We start from the raw sequence: 24685 nt of genomic DNA, 5'->3' as shown, positions 1-24685 counted from the left end.
ACGTCCTCGTACACAAAGTTAAATCATGAAATATTTTTTGATGACGAATACGAATCAATTATATTGCATAGTTTGATTTTTTTTTGCTCATATCTGTTTTTAGCGGTAATATCTAGGCCCCTTGCGTACTTCGGATAGTTAGCCCGCTGTTAGCTGCACAGTAGCCATGTTTTGTTTGGTTGACCACAACTTTGTTTGCTTCTGTGAAAAATGCATGTGACTGAATATAGCTGCATCTTTCAATTGTTTGTATGCAGCTCTTGATGGAAAAGGTTTGGACACCCCTGACTTATAGGTTCAAATGTACTCACTTTGACTGATATACAGTCATGGTCAAAAGTTTACATACACTTGTGAAGAACATAATGTCATGGCTGTCTTGAGTTTCCAATCATTTCTACAACTCTTATTTTTTGTGATTGGAGCGCATACTTGTTTGTCACAAAAACATTCATGAAGTTGGGTTCTTTTATGAATTTATTATGGGTCTACTGAAAATGTGACCAAATCTGCTGGGTCAAAAGTATACATACAGCAATGTTAATATTTGGTTACATGTCCATTGGCAAGTTTCACTGCAATAAGGCACTTTTGGTAGCCATCCACAAGCTTCTGGCAAGCTTCTGGTTGAATGTTTGACCGTTTCTCTTGACAAAATTGGTGCAGTTCAACTAAATTTGTTTGTTTTCTGACATGGACTTGTTTCTTCAGCATTGTCATTCTTCAAGCCATTCTAAAACCTTAATTCTAGCCTGATTTAGCCATTCCTTTACCACTTTTGACATGTGTTTGTGGTCATTGTTCTGTTAGAAAACCCAACTGCGTCCAAGACCCAACCTGCGGGCTGATGATTTTAGGTTGTCCTGAAGAATTTGGAGGTAATGCTTCTTTTTCATTGTCCCATTTACTCTCTGTAAAGCAACAGTTCCATTGGCAGCAAAACAGGCCCAGAGCATAATACTACCACCACCATGCTTGACGGTAGGCATTTCCAACAGGACAATGACCCCAAACACACGTCAAAAGTGGTAAAGGAATGGCTAAATCAGGCTAGAATTAAGGTTTTGGAATGGCCTTCCCAAAGTCCTGACGTAAACGTGTGGACAATGCTGAAGAAACAAGTCCATGTCAGAAAACCAACAAATTTAGCTGAACTGCACCAATTTTGTGAAGAGGAATGGTCAAAAATTCAACCAGAAGCTCGTGGATGGCTACCAAAAGTGCCTTATTGCAGTGAAACTTGCCAAGGGACATGTAACCAAATATTAACTTTGCTGTATGTATACTTTTGACCTAGCAGATTTGGTCACATTTTCAGTAGACCCATAATAAATTCATAAAAGAACCAAATTTCATGAATGTTTTTTGTGACCAACAAGTATGTGCTCCAATCACTCTATCACAAAAAAATAAGAGTTGTAGAAATTATTGGAAATTCAAGACAGCCATGACATTATATGTTCTTTACAAGTGTATGTAAACTTTTGACCACGACTGTACCTCTGTAGTGCCTCCATATTCATTAAGTCAGTAAGTGGAAAATCCTATTCGATCATCAAAACCATGGATCTGAAGTATCTAGTTTTGATTCCAAGCCTTTTCGACCACTTTCCTCAGAACTGCTTTTCACATTTGAGGGCTTGTTAAAAAGTCTCCCAAAAAATATTTTTGGTTTGTGAAGGAAAATTCAACTGCTTTTGCCAACATTGGCTGCTGCCTCTCTGGACGACTGCATGTCGTCCAGTCAGAAGAAAGAGAGCTTCTGCTTAGTAAGGGCTTATTTTGGATGATTAACTGTACCGGTAAGTCATGTAAATATACTTTACTGGAGTTGAGCTGTACTTGAACATAATAGTTTAGTTTTTTTGTTATTTTACGCTATTATCTCTGTTATGGATGCTGTAGAATATTGTTGCACATAACACAGCCATGTCATGAATAATGATGTACATATCTATTTTGTTCCATTTTTCTCTCATTTAAAAATATCTTATGTTTCCCTTGGGATTTTGTTCCCTCTCATTTCCAAATGTTTTCCCAGACATTCTTTCCAAAAAGTGACGCATGGAGTGTGTATCTCTCCTTCCTACAAGCCTTGGGGGTTAAGAATACACTTTGGCGGGGGTTGGCTGAGGTCTCCCACAAAAACCAGCGTAGACACACACACACATGCATGCACGCACACACACAGTGTCCTGCTCTCTGCTCCTGTCTATTTGTTGTTTATCTTCTCTGTGGAAAACTCTCGTTGTTTGACATTGTGATAATACTCAGCGTTAGGCGCCTTGTGTAGTTGTGATGAGTTTGTTTGCTTTGTCATGTTTTACAGCCCATGTGGGCCTACAATTTTATTACTTAACCTTTATGACTGCGTTGGCAGTTGGAAAGCAGACTTGACAAACCATAAGTACTTATTATAATCACAATTTAATTATCTTTTTGCATCAATCAGTGTTTATTTTAGACCGCACACTGTATCTATGACTCAGTTACAGAAGCTCTTGAATATTGTGGAGTGTCTTCTACAATGCAACCCAATCTGTTATGGAATTTGTCAACTTTAAATCATGAGTAACTGTTGCTAACAATTATCAACTGTCCAGGCATTTTTTTTTAAGTAGCAACTAACCATTTTAACATATAGATACAGATTATTGCCCATTCTCCTTGTGTCACTGATGAAAGTCACAAGTAAATAGGCAAGCAATAGCTACTTTCTTATGTCAACAACTGCTTATGTCCACAGCCGCTTATGTTGACGTGACTTAGCCAATCCAAGGGGCGTTGACTCAAACAAATTCCACTCTAGTATTAAAAATATTAAGTGCAAAAACACTTTTTTTTTGCCATTTAAGCATTGTTAAACTTTTTTCAACCATAAAGGTATTTTATTTTACATTTTACCAGTCAAGTGCATTAAAAATAAGTGACCACTAAACTTAAATCACCAATGTGTAACGGGAAGGAGTCACAAATGTGCCTCTTCTATCTTTTTTTTTTTACTTTTCTACTTCATTAAAAAAAGTGCAGTGGTACATGCGTTTTTGTTAGTTAAATGTTCCAAAATGTCAGACGAGAAAAATTTAAAAAAAATTCCCCACAAGAAATAATGCAAATCCAATCAAACCAACAAACAGCCCAATATAACACATTTTATAGAAAATATTTATAGTTTTACGTGCAGAAAACAATGCAAAATACATATAAATTGATTGATTGATTGATTGATTGAGACTTTTATTAGTAGGTTGCACAGTGAAGTACATATTCCATACAATTGACCACTAAATGGTAACACCCAAATAAGTTTTTCAATTTGTTTAAGTCGGGGTCCACTTAAATTGATTCATGATACAGATATATACTATCATATATACTATCATCATAACACAGTCATCACACAAGATACATTGAATTATTTACATTATTTACAATTCGGGGTGTGGCGGGGGGGGGGGGGGGGGGGGGGGGGGTAGGTTTGGTTGTTATCATCAGTCATCACCAATTGAGAACAGAGAAATGGATATTGAAACAGTGTAGTTCTGACTTGGTAGGATATGTACAGCAAGTAGTGGACATAGAGAGAGAGAGAGAGATCAGAAGGCATAAGAAAAATATCTGCATTTGATTGTTTACATTTGATTATTAACAATCCGGGGAGGGTGTTAGTTTAGGGTTGAAGTTGCCTGGAGGTGTACTTTTATTGCGGTTTTGAAGGAGGATAGAGATGCCCTTTCTTTTATACCTGTTGGGAGTGCATTCCACATTGATGTGGCATAGAAAGAGAATGAGTTAAGACCTTTGTTAGATCGGAATCTGGGTTTAACGTGGTTAGTGGTGATGAATGAAATGGATAAATGTGCATTTAACATCCCGGAAAGAGAGTTACTCTCTGAGTTCTTTCCTGAATGTGATAGTCTTTTTCACCTTCTTTATCACAGTGCTGTCACTAGCAACTTTCTTTGGACCCATGGTGGGTTATTTTACACTAGCATATAAACTGAGTCACCTATGCGTAGGATTCTTTGTTTGCACACAATTCTGTGGGCAAACGCACAAGTTTGTTATGCACACTGTTTCGTCATACAATAATCAAGATGGTATACAAAAAAAAACGGGGTAAAAATTTGGCAACAATTTTCGATGAACACCGAATCACACAACAAAATATGTTGTGGTCTACTAGTTGCATAATTCTAGTAGGATTTAAAATTCTAAATAATGATGGGTCAAACAGGGGCAGTTGGTAATGCTTGTGCCTCATAATAAGAAGGTCCTGGGTTCGATTCCTGGGCTCGTGGTCTTTCTGTGTGGAGTTTGCATGTTCTCCCTGGGTACTTCGGTTTCCTCCCACCTCCAAAGACATGCACATGGGGATAGGCTGATTGGCAACATGAAATGACGTTATTTGCAGGTCAGATGTAGTGACTTTTTTAATCCAGCAAATGGCAAATGACCATTATGAAACACCAACAAAGTATCAATGCACTGTTAATACAGCTAGTGAGTGTGCCACACACTCACTGAGGCATCTTTTACCCATCACTAACTGTAAGACTTAAGGGACATTGAGCTTTAACAGTTCCAATGTATACGACCATGTCTACCAGCAAACTCTGGCTCATTACTACTGTTCAGCCTAGGAGAAAGACTTTGTAAACGTAGCTTGCTGTCTTTTCCCGGGTGGAATACTTTGCCCCGCTAGTAAAAATGTAATTGGACACAGTGGATGAAGATGGAGTTTGCAGGCATGTCCTACGCAACCCCCCATTGATCCATTTATATGCAGGGAAGACTCCTTTTTAAGAGCAGAGTGCCTTTTCTGAATAGAGATGGTGTTTCGTAGGATGTGAGCGTGTGTGTCTGTGTGTGTGCTTGTGAGCGTGTGTATCTGTGCGTGTGCTTGTGCTGTGTGCGTGCGTTGTGTGTGCGGCTGTCTTTGGATGACTTTTCAATATCATCAGACAGGCGTACCCTACCGTAAAAGGGTTAAAGCCCACTCACACATACATAGTGAGTGACTGCACAAGCGTTGTGAGGTTGTCATCTGTAACAAAAGGCTCAGTAATAGTAAGAGGAAGATAGCGTCATATTTTTTATGGTTTCTGCAGTTATCTACAAGACAATACCCCTGCTGTATATAAGAATCATTGCCATTTAGCCAACTTTTCATCCAGCGTTCTTTATTCTGCTGACTTCCTGGCTGTGGTGACCAACGCTGGGAAAGGTTGACAAGAGGTCAAATGGCTCCACAACAACACTAAACTGTCACTCTCGTACACCGAGGGTTCACTCCCTCTCTTTTGGAGGTGTGTCCACCAACATCTGGACAAGCAAGGCCGCATGAGTGGCGGAGCTCATTCACACTCTCTCTCTTGTCGTCTCTCTTTCCTCCTCCTCCTCCCCTCGCTGTCGTGGTAGTCCAACTGCACACAGCGAGGAGATGTTGGCAGCTGACTGTCTCTCAAGCTTCTACGTGGAATTGCAAGATTATTAGAAACCATGGCGACATCTCGTCTTCCTGCCATTTTTCTTTTTAGCATTATTGAAGCCGAAATCTAACAGACTCTACCCGGAGACTTTTTTGTTTTTCGATCCCGTCCTATAGTCCCACTTCTTCCACCTGCATTTTGTAGCAGAGGGAACCTGAGGCTTTGGGATGACGGAGGTCGTTGTGTCGGATGTAAACTTGAACTCGGTATGTGAGCATCTGGAGCAGCAATGCTGCTTGGAGCAGAATCAGCACAATCTGTCCGGCCAGCCACAGACTCCTGTGCTCAAGAGACACACCAACACCGGGGCCAAGCTATGGGGTCGCGTCCGTAGCAAGCTGCTCAGACAAAAGGTTTCCTTCTGACACACGCACAGACGCATGCGCATGCACACACGCACACACACACACGCACACACACACACTGTTGCCTTTATCTCTTTTTTCTATTCATCACTTTGTCACTTCCATCTGTCTGCCTTATTTATACTCTGCATGTCATTCAGCACATAATGGACTATTGTTCTTATCATATGGTCTATTGATTCAGTGTGGATTGGTTTCAGTCATTGCCTTTTCATTAGAACTTTCAATTAATTTGTTAAGTCTGGTATATCGTCTTAAAATCAATTTAAAAAATATGCAAACTAATTGTATGCATGTGCCATTTAACTTTGTGTTTGTTAAATGGCACATATACCGGGGGAGGTGTGGTTCGGGCGGTACAGCAACTTGAGGGTTCCAGGTTTGATTCCCATTTCTGTCATCAGTCACCGCCTTTGTGTCCTTGGGCAAGACACTTTACCCACGGGATGCCAGTGTCACCCACACTGGTTTAAATGTAGCTTAAAGATGCAGATAATGGGTAAAGCGCTTCGAGTCTCTAGAGAAAAAAATGTGAGTTCAAATTACATTATCACTCTAAAAATCAGTAAAACTGTGAAATAACATTACTCTTGTTGAGGTACAATATGTGGTATTTTGTGTGAATGTGTGAATGTGGAAATACTGTCAAAGCGCTTTGAGTACCTTGAAGGTAGAACAGCGCTATACAAGTATAACCCATTTATCATTTATCATTTATTTAACTCCCTGCAGTTTATTGCCCCCCTGAGTTCAGTTTAAGTACTGCAATCTTTTTCACTAATCCAATGCCCCTTTGGCATTTCACATTTTTCTCTTCTGTAATTGTCACAAGTGAACATTTGCATTCATTTGCATGTACATCCCAAGGGTAGACTTCGGTCAGAGTGTGTCCTTGTTGTTAATTAGTGTTTTGTTTTCTTGGGGTATTAGTATTTTCTTGCATGAGCTCATGCCGTGCTAATTAAACTTTAGAATGATCTTACTTAAATTAGTGGTAATTAAAGCTGGATTTACTCTGTTAGACATATTTACCATTATTGTCCTTACGTTGAAATGTACAACAGGCGTGTCCAATGTTCGTCCCTTGGGCTAGTCCCGGTAGGGGTGGCCGCCTAATTCGGTACTCTCATAAGCACCAACTGACCCGGTACTATGGGTTATCGATTCACGTAAAATCAAACGGTGCCATATTTTAATACCTTTCGATTATTTTGTTCCACGTAATGTCACGTGTAGTTGCAAACAATTGGCGAGGAAACAAGTGCTTAAGCAGCATTTAGTTGGAATGCCTGTAGGTAATGTCAAAAGTTTCCAATGTCAACAAAGAAAATATGCCTGAGAGAAAATACTCGAACGTACAACAATTTTGTCCTTTCCATCCTTACACTTTCCATCCTTTGTAACTGAGCTACTGTGTGGAACAATTTCCATTGTGGATCATTAAAATTTGTCTAAGTCTAAGTCTAATAAAGCTTAATTTTTCAAAATTTGCCGGCACAATGCTGATATACATTGGATTTGCCATTGACATGCTACTGAAAAGCATTAGCGATTTTACATGGTGCTTTTAACACCTCTAAATTTGATAATGAATACTACAACTAAGATGTACATTACAATCAAACAGCTGGTGTATAATAAGTACAATACGTACAGTACAAATACTTTTTAGGGTGCAACAGAAGACTGGATTCTGCTTAATGGCAAAGACTACTTCCTGACTAGGCAACACACTGTATCCTACACGCTACTGCCATATAACGTCTTAGAATTACAACCTCATGCAAAGTCTACAATATAATACTTGCAAATGAAACTCAGAAGTGCAAGAAAACAAAATATAACAACCAGATCGCACTGTTATCATTACCAGCTTATTTTTAAATCTTGAATCAAAAAATACGATTTTTTTTTTTAGCAATCAAATTAACCTTTATTAACACATACACACACACAGAAGAACTGAAAATTGGTACCGTTGAGTACCGGTATTGGAAAAAGCTTGGACACCCCTAAATACTCTAAACCAGTAGTGAGTGGTTCAAGAGCTGCATCTAGTAGTATGCCAAAAAAATCACTTAATTAAATATTCAAACACAGTTTCACTGTTCAAACTGTGTGTAATGTTACAGTGGCCAAAATGTATCAATGCCTTCTTTTCAATGAATATTTAGGCCTACTACACTCCTGTATTTTAATGTTGGTCATTATGGTGGTACTTGGAGAGCTAAGTGTTTTCTGAGGTGGTACTTGGTGAAAAAGTCTGAGAACCGCTCCTCTAAACAAACTCTGTTTTGATAGTTTCCTTCAAATGGTGGGTTAATATCTACAATAACCATTTCAAGACAACCAGCCTATGCTCTCCAGTATTCAAGAGAGGTATGAGGAATGCTGTACTACTTAGTAAGATAAAAAGGGCACTGACCCACTGGTGTTGCATTGATTCTTCAGTGCCACACACTCCTCCCTTCATCTAGATGTTCGCAGACGACATTAGGAAGGTTGCATTTGTGTGTTTCATCACGGTCCAAGTGTGTCTGCTTCACTACCACTGTGAACAAGCTGCATGTGAAGTCCCATTCAAAGAGGCTTTTGAAAGGCACTTTTCAACAAGTACACTTTTTTTTCGAGTTCAGTTCCCTTGTGATCCTATCAGCTCTTGCAACAATTCTCCCTTTCTTTCCACCACAATCCCACATTTCGGCCTAGGTATGACGGTGATGGCTGTTTAACAGGTATACACGTAGTACCTTCTCTCTTTGAAACGAGCATGACGAGCTGCTGCTGCTTTTTAAATTGCTCTGATAATGACAAATCCAGTAATAATAAGGATATTGGATTAGATTTTATATAGCACTTTTCTAGACAGATTAAGTTATAGCAAAATAGGAATTTAATGTTACTTCCTACTCAGCAGTCGTCAGTTCTAGTTTATTACATTACCCATTAATTTTTAGAGCCCTATCTAGACTTATACATTGAACAGTCACTGTTTTGGTCGTTTTCTGTTACTTGTTCTTCCTTATTACTTCAGTCTACTCATTTTAACAAAGTTAAACATTTCCACAAAGCAGCAATTATTGATTATAAATTGTATATTTTTTATAAATGGAGCATAAAAAACCTGTTTACGACTTTCTAAATATGTTAACATATTTAGAAAGTTCATCATTTTTTAATAAATGCCTCTAAACGAAATGACACCCACATAGTCTGTTTTAAATGTCACAAACTTCGAAGAGCCAATCTTGTTTTAGGGCCAGAAAAAGCCCTGAGTTCGACAACTGTTAAATTAATACCTCTGAGCATCAATCTCAACTGAGCTGTACCATATTTTTTGGAGTATAAGTCGCACCTGCCGAAAATGCATAATAAAGAAGGAAAAAAACATATAAAAGTCGCACTGGAGCCCGGCCAAACTATGAAAAAAACTGCGACTTATAGTCCGAAAACTTTATAACGTTGGTTGTGCTTTTGAACCTAATATTATAGCCACTGTGTGAGTAATGCCACTATTGCTGTCTTAAGTATAACTGTTTTCTTTTGAAAACAGCTCATAGAAATATTTTTTATTGGAAAAGCACAAAACCTTTAAATACTAGAAAACACACAGTGGACTCTCCCTTACTCCTTCAGTCTAAAGCACCACACTGAGGTTACATAAGGTATGGAGAAACAAACAATTCTTACTTTGTTAATGCAGTGGGTTTAAACCGTCTGTTAGACATCATGTTCTTTGCCTGATGACCTTTTTTTAGTGCCATTTCAGCCAGCTTAACGTTGAGAACAATAGGTTTGTTCGTGCAGCTTAGCCAGGGAAGGCAACTATTGGTAAATTCCACCATTTTCATCTGCAGTCATCACACTTCCTGTCCCTACTGCGTTTTAGGTCAAATACATTAGAGTACTTTGATTAGGGCTGATGAGATATTAGGGTTTCAAGACCTCAATACAATCCATCCACCTAATGGACTCTTATATAGCTAGCATATGGAGTATAATGCTCTTGTCACTTCAGTAAACGTATGTACGTAATCTATAACCTAGGGTTGTATAATAAGATTCAGGAGGTCATGGGGCAGGTCAATCTACAACCTTCCCACTTAGTGGTACAATTTATTTTAGCTTGCTCTGGAACAGGTAGAAACAGTACACAACTGGGACAATATAGACAACAATGAAGAATATCGAGCATTTTTGTAACTCTCTGGCATGTCGGCAATAATTGGCAATAACCCCATACACAGAAGGTTAAGGAGGCAGCTTGCAGGTAAAACGTATTTACCGGTAATCGACGACAACAAAACAAAAGACGAGAGCCTCTGGGAAGTGCTCCAGAAGCGTAGGGGAAACTAAGCACATACAGAGGTAAACAGGTTACAAAAATCACATAAACGGAATGCGAGAGAGCAGCAAAGACTTACGAGACGTGTAGCACAAGAAGCGTCCACAGGGTATACAATGTCTCAAACAAAACTAGAAGCATATGGGCTCAACTTAAATGGACATGATTACAAATGAAAACAGGTGTGTTGGCCCCAATGTAAAGCTGCTGTATAAAGAACACAGGAAGTGGAAACTAGAAAATAAGAGCACAAGACAGGAACTAAACACTAAATATAGAATACGCCAACAAACTCAAAATAAGACATGACCTGTCACTAACACGCCATAAATGTTTGGGAACATTGAATCAACTGAATGCAAAGTGCAACCGGCACGTAATACCTCCTCCGTCATTTTGTCAACTCCACCGAGAAAACTTAACCTTAGTATTACCTAACATCTTACAAATGGCGCATGATGTTATGCTTGAGCAGTCAGGTCACACAATGTTCCTGCCAGTTCGCTAAGCATAAAAACATTGCTGACTTGCACACACAATCCAAGGCAGTCTTGAAGACTCATCAGAGGAAGAGAATGCAGCCCTGATCGAACCGGGCTCTCCAGCTTACAAATGTTAATAATAATGTTGTTACTGTGCCAAAAGCAATCCCACATTGTGTGGTTTTTCTGCAAGTAGCTAATCTGTGTTTGCATCTTCAGCATGTTGTCTTAATTATGTATTGAATGGCAGCTGATAGAATCACATTTTAGTTCATTATGAACAAATTGCAAGGGGAACAAGACTTTGTCGGTCATGAAAATTAATGAATGTATTTCACCAAAACTGGCCTCCACCTAAGTAGATCGCAGTTTAACCGTGATTGTACTTGTATAACTTGATGTCGAGGTCATTACTACTTCCTGCACAGCAGAGCTGGCATCTGTAGAGCTGAATTCAAGAGTGTCTACTGAAGCTGCTAAATATTTAAACACTGAGCACAAAAAGTATTAAACACACCTTGATGTTATCCTTACACTTTTAATTAGGCTGCATTCACACTTGCGGTTCAGTATGCTGGCTTAGATGGAAAATGTAAAAAAATATACTTGGTGCGGTTCACTTAGTGTCTTTGTCATCAGACCAAAGGCTGTTCAGTAAAAACATTTGCATACAGTAAGGAAGTACGTAAAGTAATTGGTTTGGCAGATGAGTTTATTACTGCAGCATTTATTAGTGGATTTAAATTTGAGCCATAAGAGTTTGCAGAATAACCGCTATTATCGTGCACTCTTACGAGCCCAGACTGCAGGGTTTGTTACGTAAGTGTACCATAGTACAGTTTGTGCCTGTAATTACTGTGTGAATCCCTTTGTGCCTGCAGAGGTACTAGTCATGATCCACAAATCATAAACCTCGGCCGCCTCAAAGTTCTCAACGATTGGCCCTAGCCGACCATGTGTGTAAAAATGGCACCATGGTAACCAAGTTATAAGAGCTCACATGGCCGGTCTGACATCAGCTGCTTATTGCTGCACAAACGGTACTTTATATACATGCTGATGTGGTCCACTGGCCTATAAATAGTTCTGTTGCCTACCCTTTGAGAGGAGGCAGAGCAGGATGTGTCACATCTGGAATAACATTCCCATTGGTTTATGTGAGAGTATTTTAGGCTATTTGTGCAGTTTGAGCCGAATATCTAATTAAAATACTTATCATAAACTCTCTTAAGCTAATGAATACTTACAACAATGTTACAAAACAGAGAATTAATATATCACGGCAAGACTATTGCATTTTGATTAGGAATGTGCCAACCAGTATCGGCCCATTTTTATAAAAAACTATGTGATTGCCATTGCCGATTTATGCCTTTCAATGCTGATCACAAACGCTAATACTGCATTTATTTTTAGTCGGTCGACTGAAAGGCTAGCAGCTAATTATGTATCTCCATACACAGTGTGAAGCCGCTCCCCTAAATTAATAATAACACCATTGTGGAAAATAAACAGCATTTCTTAGTATCTTAAGTATGTCACTGGAGGACATGCATGCTCATAGCAAAGCAAGCCGCTTAACTACTGTATCTGGAAACAAAACCAAGAAATAAGTGCTTAGTAAATTTTAAGTGTAGATGGAACCACTTTACAACAGAAAGTAATCGGGTGTGAACAGGAAATTAACAAGTAGATTAATAAGAGCTATAGAGAGGATAATAAAACAGTAACTGTTAGTGTGTCAGCATTGCACAGTCAGTACATGGCACGTAAGAGGAGGAAGGATCCATCCATAAATTGGTGGCGTACACACCAAGGGTAATAGTATCAGTATATGATTGATACTAGAGTGATTAGATCGATATCTGTATTTTCTCAAAATCATTTTTGTTGATTTTGTTGCCAACTCAGGGAATAATTCCCTGCCTTGGACCACAAGAGGACTTTGAGGGTAAAAATCAAAGGGGTTTGAATGAGTCGTTTTTGGTTTTGTTTAGTTACTGTGTGCTATTGACGTTGTTTTGCTCAAACTATTGTATTTGATAAAAGAGAACAAGAAACTTGTTTAAATAGTGTGTTGATATTGTTAAACTGTCAATAGCCCATCCATCCATCCATTTCTACCGCTTGTTCTTCTCAAGCCCGCCCGCTAACTGTATTGTATGTACAGTAGATTTCCACCTATTCGCATTAATATACGCACTACTTCATATTAGGGGTTTGATGGCATTACCTGCAGAAGGAAAATACTGTTGCAGCTATAAATCTAACCGAGGGCTAACAGACTAAAGTGTGTTTAACAGTTGTGAGAGGTATATTGTAGGGCAGTGGTTCTCAAAAATGTTTCACCAAGTACCACATCAGAAAAAACTTTGCTCACCAAGTACCACTATAATGAACAGCATTAAAATACAGTAGCATAGTAGGGCTAAGTATTCATTAAAAACAAGGCAAAGGTTTTATTTAACAAGTATACTTAATATTTTGACCATTGTAACATTACACACAGTTTGAACAGTAACACTGTTTGAATACAAAAAAAATGAAACACTGTCCTTTAATTACGTTTTTTTTTTCTTGTTTGTTTGTTGTTGGGTTTTTTTTTTTGACCTAACACTAGATCAGGGGTCTGCAACCCAAAATGCTGAAAGAGCCAAATTGGACCAAAAATAAAAAAATTAAATTCTGTCTGGAGCCGCAAATAATTAAAATTCTTATATAAGTGTTATAATGAAGGCAACATCTGATGTGGCTATATTAGCATATACTATCCAAATGACTATGTGTCGCAGACTGACGCTAATCTTCGTTCACAGAAATGTTGAAATGTAATAATTTATTTTACACATTTTTCAACATTAGAAAACATTAGTAAAATGGAGGCTTCTCAGAGGGTGAGATATTTCCTGGAAGTTGCTAGCTTAGAATGGCTAAAGGTATAGATGTGTGTGTCCAAGTTAAAGGAATGGCAGGCTGTCTTCTTGTAATGGATTTATCACAATCTTTGCAAGCTGGGTAACGTTTGCTGTGGTTTATAACGGCACACAACTATCAGAAATGCAGGCAATATTACATACAGATAATGTGTCACGAGACATGCAAATGTAAATTAAATACACAGAGGACATAAGTAAAGGAAACTAAATGAGCTCAAATATACCTACAAACGAGGCATAAGGATGCAATATGTACACACAGCTAGCCTAAATAGCATTTTAGCATCGATTAGCTTGCAGTCATGCACTGACCATATATGCCTGATTAGCACTCAGTGACGTGTAGTCACTAGAGGCAGGTGAGGCGGGGCCTCACCTGCCATCATGGAAAGAAAAAAATGTAAAAAGAAAAAAATATATATTAAATTGTTAAATGTATCCAGTGATTATACTATAAAGTTATTTTCCATTTAACTTCACCAGTTTTAGATTATTTTTATTCAAAATCGCTGAATTTTCACATTTGCCGTTCAAATACTGAGAAGAGACGGTGCGGTGAACAGCAGCCAGTCGAGGCACGTCACTCAGTGCCTCAACATGGACGGACTCGGCTAACTGCTGGTCTGCTGTGCAGTGAGACTGTATTGCTATATGAACTATATTATACATTTCCATAGTTTAGTTAGCTGAGGTATATAATGTACAGTGTATTTTGTCAACAACTGTATGTGTGTAACGTATTTCTTGTGCTGAGCGATCATAAAACGGCTGCAAAAGACGCACTGGCTGAGGCTCGCCTCCTGCACCCCCGCCGTAGAATGCACGGCAACCCCTGACGGTAGTGTTATATCAACTAAAGCCCCCACTTAAACTTTCCACGTGCAAGATTGAATCTATTTAAAAAAGTTATTTCATAAGAAGCCAAAAAGTGCAAAAACAATAATGTTCGTGTTGGAGGAGTTGTGAATGACTGCAGGGCCACAACATTAGGTACACCTGCAGACTGCAGGTGTACCTAATTCACAACTCCTCCAACACGAACATTATTGTTTTTGCACTTTTTGGCTTCTTATTAAGTAACTTTTGTAACCTATTTTTATGGGCTTTCCTCTTTGTGATGTTAAGTTCCTGTTATGCGCTGTTATACATTATATGCCTTGAGCTCTTATTTTGAAGGCGCTAAGAGCGGAATTTTGACACGTTGGAGTGGAGCGGAAGTTTTTGAAAGAACGTAAATAAAGTGGTCCTCGTGTAAACTGGAGCCTCCGTGTTTGTTATTTTGTAGTTTCATACAGTATAGGCGACATTTATAAACCCTCGGTTACACTTTTTTAAATAGATTCAATCTTGCACGTGGAAAGTTGAAGTGAGGGCTTTAGTTGATAACACTCCCGTCAGGGGGTTCATTAATCCAGCACAACAGCGGCGCATTTATAAGTAAAGGTAAGACCATAATAACGTTTTTTTATTAAATGTGCTTTTTTGTGTGCTACAGTTTGTATGTGTAAAGTTAAAGTTAAGTTAAAGTACCAATGATTGTCACACACACACTAGGTGTGGTGAAATTTGTCCTCTGCATTTGACCCATCCCCTTGTTCACCCCCTGGGAGGTGAGGGGAGCAGTGGGCAGCAGCGGCGCCGCATCCGGGAATCATTTTTGGTGATTTAACCCCCAATTCCAACCCTTGATGCTGAGTGCCAAGCAGGGAAGAATGCTGGTATGAGCTTTTAAACATAACCCGTTAACTGCTGCCAATCAAATGGTGAATAAGATACTCTTTAGGGTTCATATGTTTGTAAATCTGATTGTGATGAAGTCAGTGCCTCACCAGCCATCAACCTCACCGCACGTCACTGTTAGCACTCCATGCAAGTCAATAACATCACCAAAGCTCACCTTTGTGCATTCATGCACAGCATAAAATGTTTGGTGGACAAAATGAGACATAAAAAGGAGTGGCATAAAACATGTCTTTCTGTGGTAGCGTCAGGGAAACAAACTATGGTGAAATTACTCCGAAAAAACGGCGCACGCCAAATACTCTCATGAGTGAAGCATGTTTAATATAAACAGTGGGATTTTTAACAATTACAAATGTGTCATGTGTGTCCTCCTACAGATACTTTATGAAAACAAAAGTATATTTTTTCTCTTTTTTTCCATTTTCATAAATTTTTGTAAAAGCTTCAGGGAGCCACTAGGGTCGCGCTAAAGAGCCACGGGTTGCCGACCCCCACACTAGATGGAGCCCACATAACATGAGTGGTACATGTGCCACAGTTTGAGAATCCCTGTTGCAGTGTTAAAAGTATTAAATATAGACATTTCATGGGATTTCTACTTTCTCTACTTTCTGTTTCGTCATCTTTTCAACCACATTCTACCTCTCACGGCCCCATAAATAGATTATTGTCAATTGAATAATGAGATCCTTATCTGCAGCCTTAGTAGCTGTGGGTTATATATTTAAAGAAAACACAAGCTTTATTGTTATGTATTTGAACTTGTGAAGTATTTTATGTGCTCATAAAAGTATTATCCGACTGTTTTCGTCTCCATCATCGATCTAAATGGAACTAAGAAAAAGGAAAAATCCTGAAGTGTTGGATCATTTTGATGTTCCAAATAAGGTTGATGTTCTTCTTTTCTTGTTTACTATTTGGCTTATTTACCACAGTTGTGTGTTTCACATTCCTTTCCGTGCATTTGTTTAAAAAAAACAAAAACATGTTCAGATGTCATGGAATTTTGGGGATTAAATGTCATATTGAGATGTATAAACATCTTTTAAATTCTTACTAATCTCACAAGTGTAAAAAGACAGGACTTGTAAGTGACGTTTTTCCCATCCGCAGTTGCAGGGTCCGTTTTAGAGTTTCCAGTATACATATTTACTCCCTAATGTTAGCTGCAAACCTAGAAGTCAAGTAAACTAATAAGAATCATGTGTTTGGCTTGCGGTCACTGAGTGTAAACGCTGCCTTCCAAAGGATCCACTTTGTTTTAAGAACTCGACTGGAGAGCATTCATTTTTAATCAGGCTTTTGGCGATCCAACCGGAGGGAAAAATACGCTGTTTATGATTCTATTTTCTAAGAAGCACCTCCTGTCTGTCGCTGTGTAAAGTCAGAATTGCAGTGATTATTTGTACCTCATCTCAAGCCTTGGTGAGAAAACGGTATTTAATGCTAAAAGGAATGAGTGAAAACACAGTCAATTGTCATTTTTACGAGTCAATGACTACATTTCCATGCACTAAATTAGTTCGATTTCTCAAATGGTTTGGCTCTAAAGAAGCATCCTACAACCCATTTAAACACCTTAATCTCATCATGTTTGATTTAAACATTGTTAGAATAAGATAAAGAAAGTATACACACTCGATTGTAGCTGAGATAGGCTCCAGCGCCCCCCGCGACCCCAAAAGGGAATAAGCAGTAGAAAATGGATGGATGGATGACTCCCATTATAACTGCTATTTTTAACAGTAAGTAATCCTGGTATATTACCCTGCTTTTTCCATGAAAACCCAATACATCTTATTGTTGTTGATTGAGAAACAAGTAAATACTGTTTTGGTGTAATTGTGCCACTTAACCCTCACATGGCACCAGAAAACCATGCACATAATTGTCAGAGCTCTGATGAGAGCAAGTGAGTTCAATTAAAGCACTGAAATGCAATGAAAATGATCTTGGGCAGTTACATATGACATGGCAGACATAAAAGACTTGTGTGAACTCAATAAACTCACCAAAGTTCTGCCGGATTTCTCTCCTATTCTAGCTCAGCTCTGTAAAAATAATATTTTCAATGTTGTCATGTATTATTGACCTATTCAAGGCTGTAATTGCCCAAACTCAAATATTGCACCTTGCAACTTATTTTTAGAAATATTGCATATTTGGCATTTTCCCATTATATATATAAAAAAAGTAATTTTTTACAAAAAGGCCATAAAACATTTTTAAAAAATTATAAAAAACTTAATATCAATAGTTTGATCTGAAGTTGTTAAAATATTTCAAGCATTGAAAGTAAAGAAAATATTGATTTATTTCTGACTTATGACACTTTTATGAGCTGGTCTCTTTTGGTATATATAGTCAATCTTAAGCTTGCACAAGGCTTAAAAAGACATTAGATGTTGTGGCGAAACAACGGTTCTTACAACATGCTCTTATCTATCAGGCATCATGCATGAGATGTTGGAAAATGTTTTCAGTGATGTGGGGAAATGTAAGTGACAGCATTCTTTCCTCACGCTGACATAATTGTGTTGTTGAAATATGGAATGCGTGTATATTTGGCATTTTCCCATTGTATAAAAAAAAGTTATTTTTTACAAAAAGGCCATAAAACATTAAAAAAAAATAATAATAAAAAACTTAATATCAATAGTTAGATCTGAAGTTGTTAAAATATTTCAAGCATTGAAAGTAAAGAAAATATTGATTTATTTCTGATTTATGACACTTTTATGAGCTGGTCTCTTCTGGTATATATAGTCAATCTTAAGCTTGCACAAGGGTTAAAAAGATGTTAGATGTTGTGGCGAAACAACGGTTCTTACAACATGCTCTTATCTATCAGGCATCATGCATGAGATGTTGGAAAATGTTTTCGGTGATGTGGGGAAATGTGGGAGATGTAAGTGACAGCATTCTTTCCTCACGCAGACATAATTGTGTTGTTGAAATATGGAATGTGCCAAGTCACCATTTATCACAAAACACAGACAGTAATAGTTATGATAGGATGGATAGTTCAACATGATAGTTATGCTTTGTGTCGACAACCGTTTATGCAAGTCCGCCAGTTAAAGGGTCGTCAACTTAAACTGGTTCCACTGTACATTTTCTTCGAATAGATTAAAATGCCAGTTAACAGATTTGAAATAAATTATTTAGTTAAACAGCCCTTTACATTACATATAGAAACACAGTATCATAAAGAAGTGGAAGATGTGTATTGTGACAAACTATATTGCTTGATACTAACATAGCTTTAGCATGTAAAAGATTATTAAAGGTGAACTCTCCACAGAAAATATTGCAATAGATTAATTTTGCACTCAAAAATAGAAAGTAATCCTTCTTGGAACTGTATTCCTGGACTCATGTGGAGCAAAACAAAAACACACCAATTGCAGATAAGGAAATGTTTCTATGATGACAGTTATCTGATAATGTAAAGAAGAATCTTTCTGGGAAGTTCTGCGTTCGAGTAATAATGTTTTTATCTGTCCAGGGGCCCTTTTCTTATCTTGGTGTCTCTGTTGTGTCTTACAGCTGGACCCTCAGGCGGTGCAATCCAAGAACTGGCACATGGACGTCATCGAGATGAACGGGGTAAGATAATACAAATGTCGAACATTTGGTAGATTTTTTTAAAGGTCACATACGTCTCTTAAAAACTTTAACTCTGGAAGTATGTTGAGAATCAGACTAAAAGCCTCAAATATTAGATTAACTGCACTAAAGGAAAACAAATGGGTCATACGGGCCCATATGCGGGTGCTGCTGTTGACACTGCTGGATTTTTGTGTTTAGATCAAGGTGGAATTCTCCATGAAGTTTACAAGTCGGGACCTGAGTTTGAAGAGGACGCCATCCAAAAAACAGAGTGGTGTGTTTGGAGTCAAAATCAACGTGGTCACAAAGTAAGTCTGTTGATTCAAAACAGAACCCCACCACCCCAAATAAAGAAATTACATTACATCTGTGAAATCAAGGTTCATCAAGCATATCTAAGAGTTTAAAGTACCAGTAGAGTAGAAAAACAAATTGCCTCGACTCTATATTGAAGCTATTGGCATATGTATCTGATTTATGACACAGAAAGACTTAAAGAGTGCGAGTAAATAGATATGATAAAAATAGTTTCAATCTTTCAGAGATTCTTGAGCCATTTTGAGAGATAATAAGCTAGTTAGTCAAGTGATTGCGTGACGTAGCGGTAGGAACCGCAGATCCCTTCCCCACCAACAACAATGCAAATTAAGCAGACTTTGTGGGAGCCAATATTGACTACTTTGAGACACATGATGTTCGAGAACCTTACAGGTATATATTTGATCCTGAATATAAGGAGGATGAGCTCCAAGTTTTAAAAGCTCTGATAAACAGATCCAGCTTTTCGTGTAGCAGTATTGCTAAGTGCTAAACAAGAAATACAAACTAAAAACATTATAAAACGATTGCCTACTGTACAATGTCTGCTCTCGCTGTGATGACGACTAATAGGATGTCCATATCTTCCTATTTACATGAATAATTAATTGTATTCTACACAAAGGTTTAATACAGTTGCTGCAGACACTGTCTTATGTTGTACTGTGTTTGTCTTCATGTCCGGGTATAATTTGAATGTCGTAGGTGAACATCTCCGAGATTTATGGCTAAATCCTCCTATTATCCAGATGAGAGGCATGATTTATAATCTACAATAACTTTGACAAGCCGAGACGCAATGCAGCAGTAGCAGAAACGGCAGCAAACAACACCTCGCCGGCTCAATGCTGCAGTGCTGCATAAGTTTCTTCTTGTCTTTTACAGTTTTACAGCGTTTGGCAACCATCGAATTAGGGTTGCCAATTTTGATCTGTGCTTTAAGACAAAATACAATCATTAGTAAATATTGAAAACAATAAGGCTAAAAGTATACAGATAAGACAAGTAGCAGGTAAAACACACGCTGTTAAAGATAAAATACGAATTAAATAGTGTGAATTTGTTACGAAATTCAGTCAATTCACTTGCATTAGTTTACGTTACATGGGCGGTTTGGACTCCGCTAATAATTTTCAACAAGCCAGTAGCTGTTTGTACATCTATGTATCTGTATGTGCACAGGTGAAGCTGTTAACTATATTACCTGCCACTCTTTAAACTCCTTGTGCAGATCTGAATGCTTGTTATTTAAATGTTTACTTATGTTTGAAGCAAAGGTGGTAGTACTGTATTAAAACATTTGGTGAGGCATGTCATTCATTATGCTTCGGTTGATAAATAAACAAAGAACTACACAGAGAAAAAGCCGCCATCTGTGACTGTTGTCGCTTGTGGCATGTCGCGTTAATATTTTCACATTCGCAAGATTTATAGTATTAGTATTTTAGTATTATCATTTAGTATTTTAGCTTAACGTTAGCCAGCGTGTCTAGCTGGCTAACAATACAAACTAAAGTGTAATTTTTGCAGAAATTGTGGAATCTCCCCCTACCTGAGCAAGTCAGCATCTGAAATGCCTCACTCTGAAAGGCTAGATTCATATCCCTACCCTTCGTTATGCCCACAACCCCTACATTTAAAGAGTCTTTGAGACACCACTACCTTCACGGGAACACGCAAAATCTAGGGACAGGGCTAAAAGTACGACGAGGAGGTGTATTGGGACTGGCCCTTAAATGCGTCGACCAAAAAAGTAGCGACAAAGTATTGTATAGTTCGACCTTACTACTGATATGTCAGTAGGCTTGCTATGGAAGCTTTAATTTTTCAACAAAGTAAAAAATAATTGGAAATAGATACATAAATCTAATATTTAATCATTTATTTAATTAACTATTGATTTCATTATTACATCCTTTAAATATGTATTTCACAAAATAATTTCATTATTTCAACATTTAATTAAATAATAACACATTTAAGTAATCATTTAAAGATGTATTTATTTAATTTTGTCCCATTTTGCTTCATGAATTTATTCTATCTGTCAAACCTGGCTGTCAAAGTCAGTGGGAGGGTTCTAACATCTGATTGGTTACCTGACACGGGCCAAATGGGACACGATTGATATAATCCTAAAATAGTAATTGAAATGTGTCATTAATTAATTATAATTATAATCAACTACATAATGCCATTCATTTATTTGATGTCAAATTACATTACTTCATCATTTAATTATTGATTTCATTATTTCATGATATGATTAATTATTTCACGATTTAATTCAAGTAATTATTTAAAGATGTATTTATTTATTTAATTTTGTCCCTTTTTGCCCTTGTCAGCGCATCAGGGATTTATTTTATTTGTCAACATCTGATTGATTACCTGACAAGGGCCAATTTTTTTTTTTTTTTTTAATAATTTAAAAAAATTATTAATCTTTAAATAATTACTTAAATATGTCATTAACAAATTACAATTGAAAATAAATACATAAATATGTTATTAAATGTGTCATTATATGATTCAATCATTTAGTTAATTGTTGATGTGTTTAATTAATTATTTCATAATTGAATTAATTATTTCGCACTTTATTTACTAATTGGTTTAATGCTTTAATTAAATACACATCTTAGTAATTATTTAAAAATATTTTTTTATTCAACATTCTCTCTTTGGTTCTCTCGATAGTCCCCAAGCTTTCTCACTGCAAGCGAAGTGCACCAGAAGTGAAGCAAACTTGAAAACTAAAACAAACAAATTATACAGTATGTTATATTGACAGCAGCCGATCTCTCTCTTTCATTTGCGCCAAAAGACGCACACACTCATCTCAGCCAGTGATGCGTTCACGGACAACTCCAACGCCACACATAAAGTGTAACGGCCATGTCGTTACGCTGTTACGACCAGACACTGTACACTCAATCTTACCAATCAGATTTGTGCTCTTTGTATTGTATTCAGAATGTTAATTTATGGAAATTAATCATGAAATGATGTTACTAGATTACATAAAAACTCTGTAATAACATATTTTACAAACAAAAAAGTTGTACACTGTATCCCATGCTCGTGCTACAGCACACATCTCAATGTGCAAAATGTGAATGTTTTAAGGTAAACCAAATGTGATATCTGAAAGGGGTCATGATTCAAATGATTCTACAGCAGCACCCTTACCCAGACATACTACATACATTTATTTTCATTGTCAGTGTGCCAAATCACATTTTTAGAAAAAAAATATTATAAATGACTGCTGTTACTTAGGGCAGCATGGTGGTAGAGGGGTTAGCGCGTCTGCCTCACAATACGAAGGTCCTGCGTTCTGGGTCCTGGGTTCAATCCCGGGCTCGGGATCTTTCTGTGTGGAGTTTGCATGTTCTACCCGTGACTGCGTGGGTTCCCTCCAGGTACTCCGGCTTCCTCCCACCTCCAAAAACATGCACGTGGGGATAGGTTGATTGGCAACACTAAATTGGCCCTAGTGTGTGAATGTTGTCTGCCTATCTGTGTTGGCCTTGTGATGAGGGGGCGACTTGTCCAGGGTGTACCCCGCCTTCCGCCCGATTGTAGCTGAGATAGGCTCCAGCGCCCCCCGCGACCCCGAAGGGAATAAGCGGTAGAAAATGGATGGATGGATGGATGCTGTTATTTGATTATCATAAGTAAAACATTTAACTTAATATGTCAGGTTTGGGAGAGGTGTGGCGACAGTGTGCACGCCTGATGTTGCTCACAGGAAAAATTGGGGGGAACATAGGTGACTAATGAGATGTCAACGTTTGTGATGTTGGCAGGCGGGAGCGCTCCAAGGTGCCTTACATCGTCCGCCAGTGCATTGAGGAAGTGGAAAAGAGAGGGATAGACGAGGTGGGAATCTACAGGATCTCAGGGGTGGCCACTGACATCCAGGCCCTCAAAATGGCGTTCGACACCAGTAAGGAACTCATTTTTTCTTCCTCTATCAATACAAAACAAAACAAATGGACCCACTTCATGCAAAACTTAATGCTTTTGAGAAAATACTGTCAAAGTGAATCTTCACATGTTGTATTTATGATCAGAGGATTAAGAGCAGCTTGTCTAAGATGACAGTGGGAACTTTTAAGGTGGAATACAATCTATTGCTGAGTGGAAACTATGTTTCAGATGGTGGTTTATTTTCCTGCAGCAGTGCAGATAATGGCATATTTTTAAAGGTTTAAAGGCAAATCTACAAGCCAAGTATCGTGAAAAAATATGTGAATGTGATGGAGTAAATGCATAAACTCTTTTGAAGAAATATAATTTTCCTAAAGTGGACTGTTCAAGCTGTCTTGACGTCCTTCGACACTCACACGGAACAAAAGTACAAAAGTATGGAGGCACGTTGAAGGGTAGCTGCACTATTTTGCCTATCGTTCACAGTCATTATGTGAGACAAGAAGACCATTTTTTTTGTTTTCTAACTTGTACAAATGAGCCCGTTCTTGGTGGCTATCAATGCAGCTAATGGGAGTTCATGATTTTGTTTCTCTCCTGTTAATAACGTTTTTTGATAATTCCTTGATTTTTGTCTTTGTAAGTGTTTTTTCAAATACAAAACTGGTATTCATCTCTGTTATGTAATATAACAATTATAATCTACATATTTACCTGGATGACATCACTAGAGAACCAATGTGACTTGGTCAAAGGCACACCTGTCAACATTTACATATGAAAAGTAGGGATATTTCCCATGAACTAGCGACATTGATAGGTATGGCTTATGAAAGATGATACCCTTCCTCCAGAGAAGAGAGCAGCTGTGTGTTGCAATGCGAGTTCAGTTTCTAACTGGGATTGTTTGGCCGTAGATACCAAAGACATTCTGGTGATGTTGAGCGACATGGACATCAATGCAATCGCAGGGACACTCAAGCTGTACTTTAGGGAGCTGCCGGAGCCTCTGCTCACCGACCGTCTGTACCCCGCCTTCATGGAAGGAATAGGTGAGACCCGCTTTCACGTATGCGCAGCAAGTGTGAATGGGTCACAAATTAATTTGTTTTTCTCTGCATCGCAGCGCTGTCCGACCCTGCAGCCAAGGAGAACTGCATGATGCATCTCCTCCGCTCCTTACCAGACCCTAACCTCATGACCTTCCTCACTCTGCTGGAGCACCTCAAACGGTACATTCAAACCAACTTCATATCACTAATGCCATCATGCATCCCACTGAGAACTGAGTCTTTAGTATTTAGTACCAGATTCTGGGCCCCCATACACAAGACTCCTTAAAGTGCCAGTATAATAGAAAAATAAATGCTATTTATAGGCTGAATTGTTTCCCTTGTTCCGCTCACAAAGCCCTCTAACTGACCACCCAAAAGGCGCCAACAATACTTTATTTACG

At 38.1% G+C, this 24685-nt stretch overlaps 1 protein-coding gene across 5 annotated transcripts in view; it reads left to right on the top strand.

Moving 5' to 3' along the window:
• abr (ABR activator of RhoGEF and GTPase) overlaps positions 1-24685 on the top strand; it is a 230510-nt gene that overhangs the window by 200941 nt on the left and 4884 nt on the right. For 4 of the 5 annotated variants that reach the window (XM_061961987.2, XM_061961988.2, XM_061961989.2 and 1 more), the window contains 5 exons: positions 18913-18972; positions 19174-19283; positions 23106-23245; positions 24147-24281; positions 24356-24461. In XM_061961987.2, coding sequence (XP_061817971.1) covers positions 18913-18972; positions 19174-19283; positions 23106-23245; positions 24147-24281; positions 24356-24461 — 551 coding nt within the window. Of the gene's footprint in view, positions 1-5384; positions 5846-18912; positions 18973-19173; positions 19284-23105; positions 23246-24146; positions 24282-24355; positions 24462-24685 lie in introns of those variants that run through there. The other variant, XM_061961991.2, reaches the window with a different exon arrangement.

The sequence above is a fragment of the Nerophis lumbriciformis genome, linkage group LG09 (genome assembly GCF_033978685.3).
Source record: "Nerophis lumbriciformis linkage group LG09, RoL_Nlum_v2.1, whole genome shotgun sequence".
Classification (NCBI taxonomy): domain Eukaryota; kingdom Metazoa; phylum Chordata; class Actinopteri; order Syngnathiformes; family Syngnathidae; genus Nerophis; species Nerophis lumbriciformis.
Note: the sequence above shows the minus strand (reverse complement) of the source record. Positions and strands in the feature narration are given on the sequence as shown.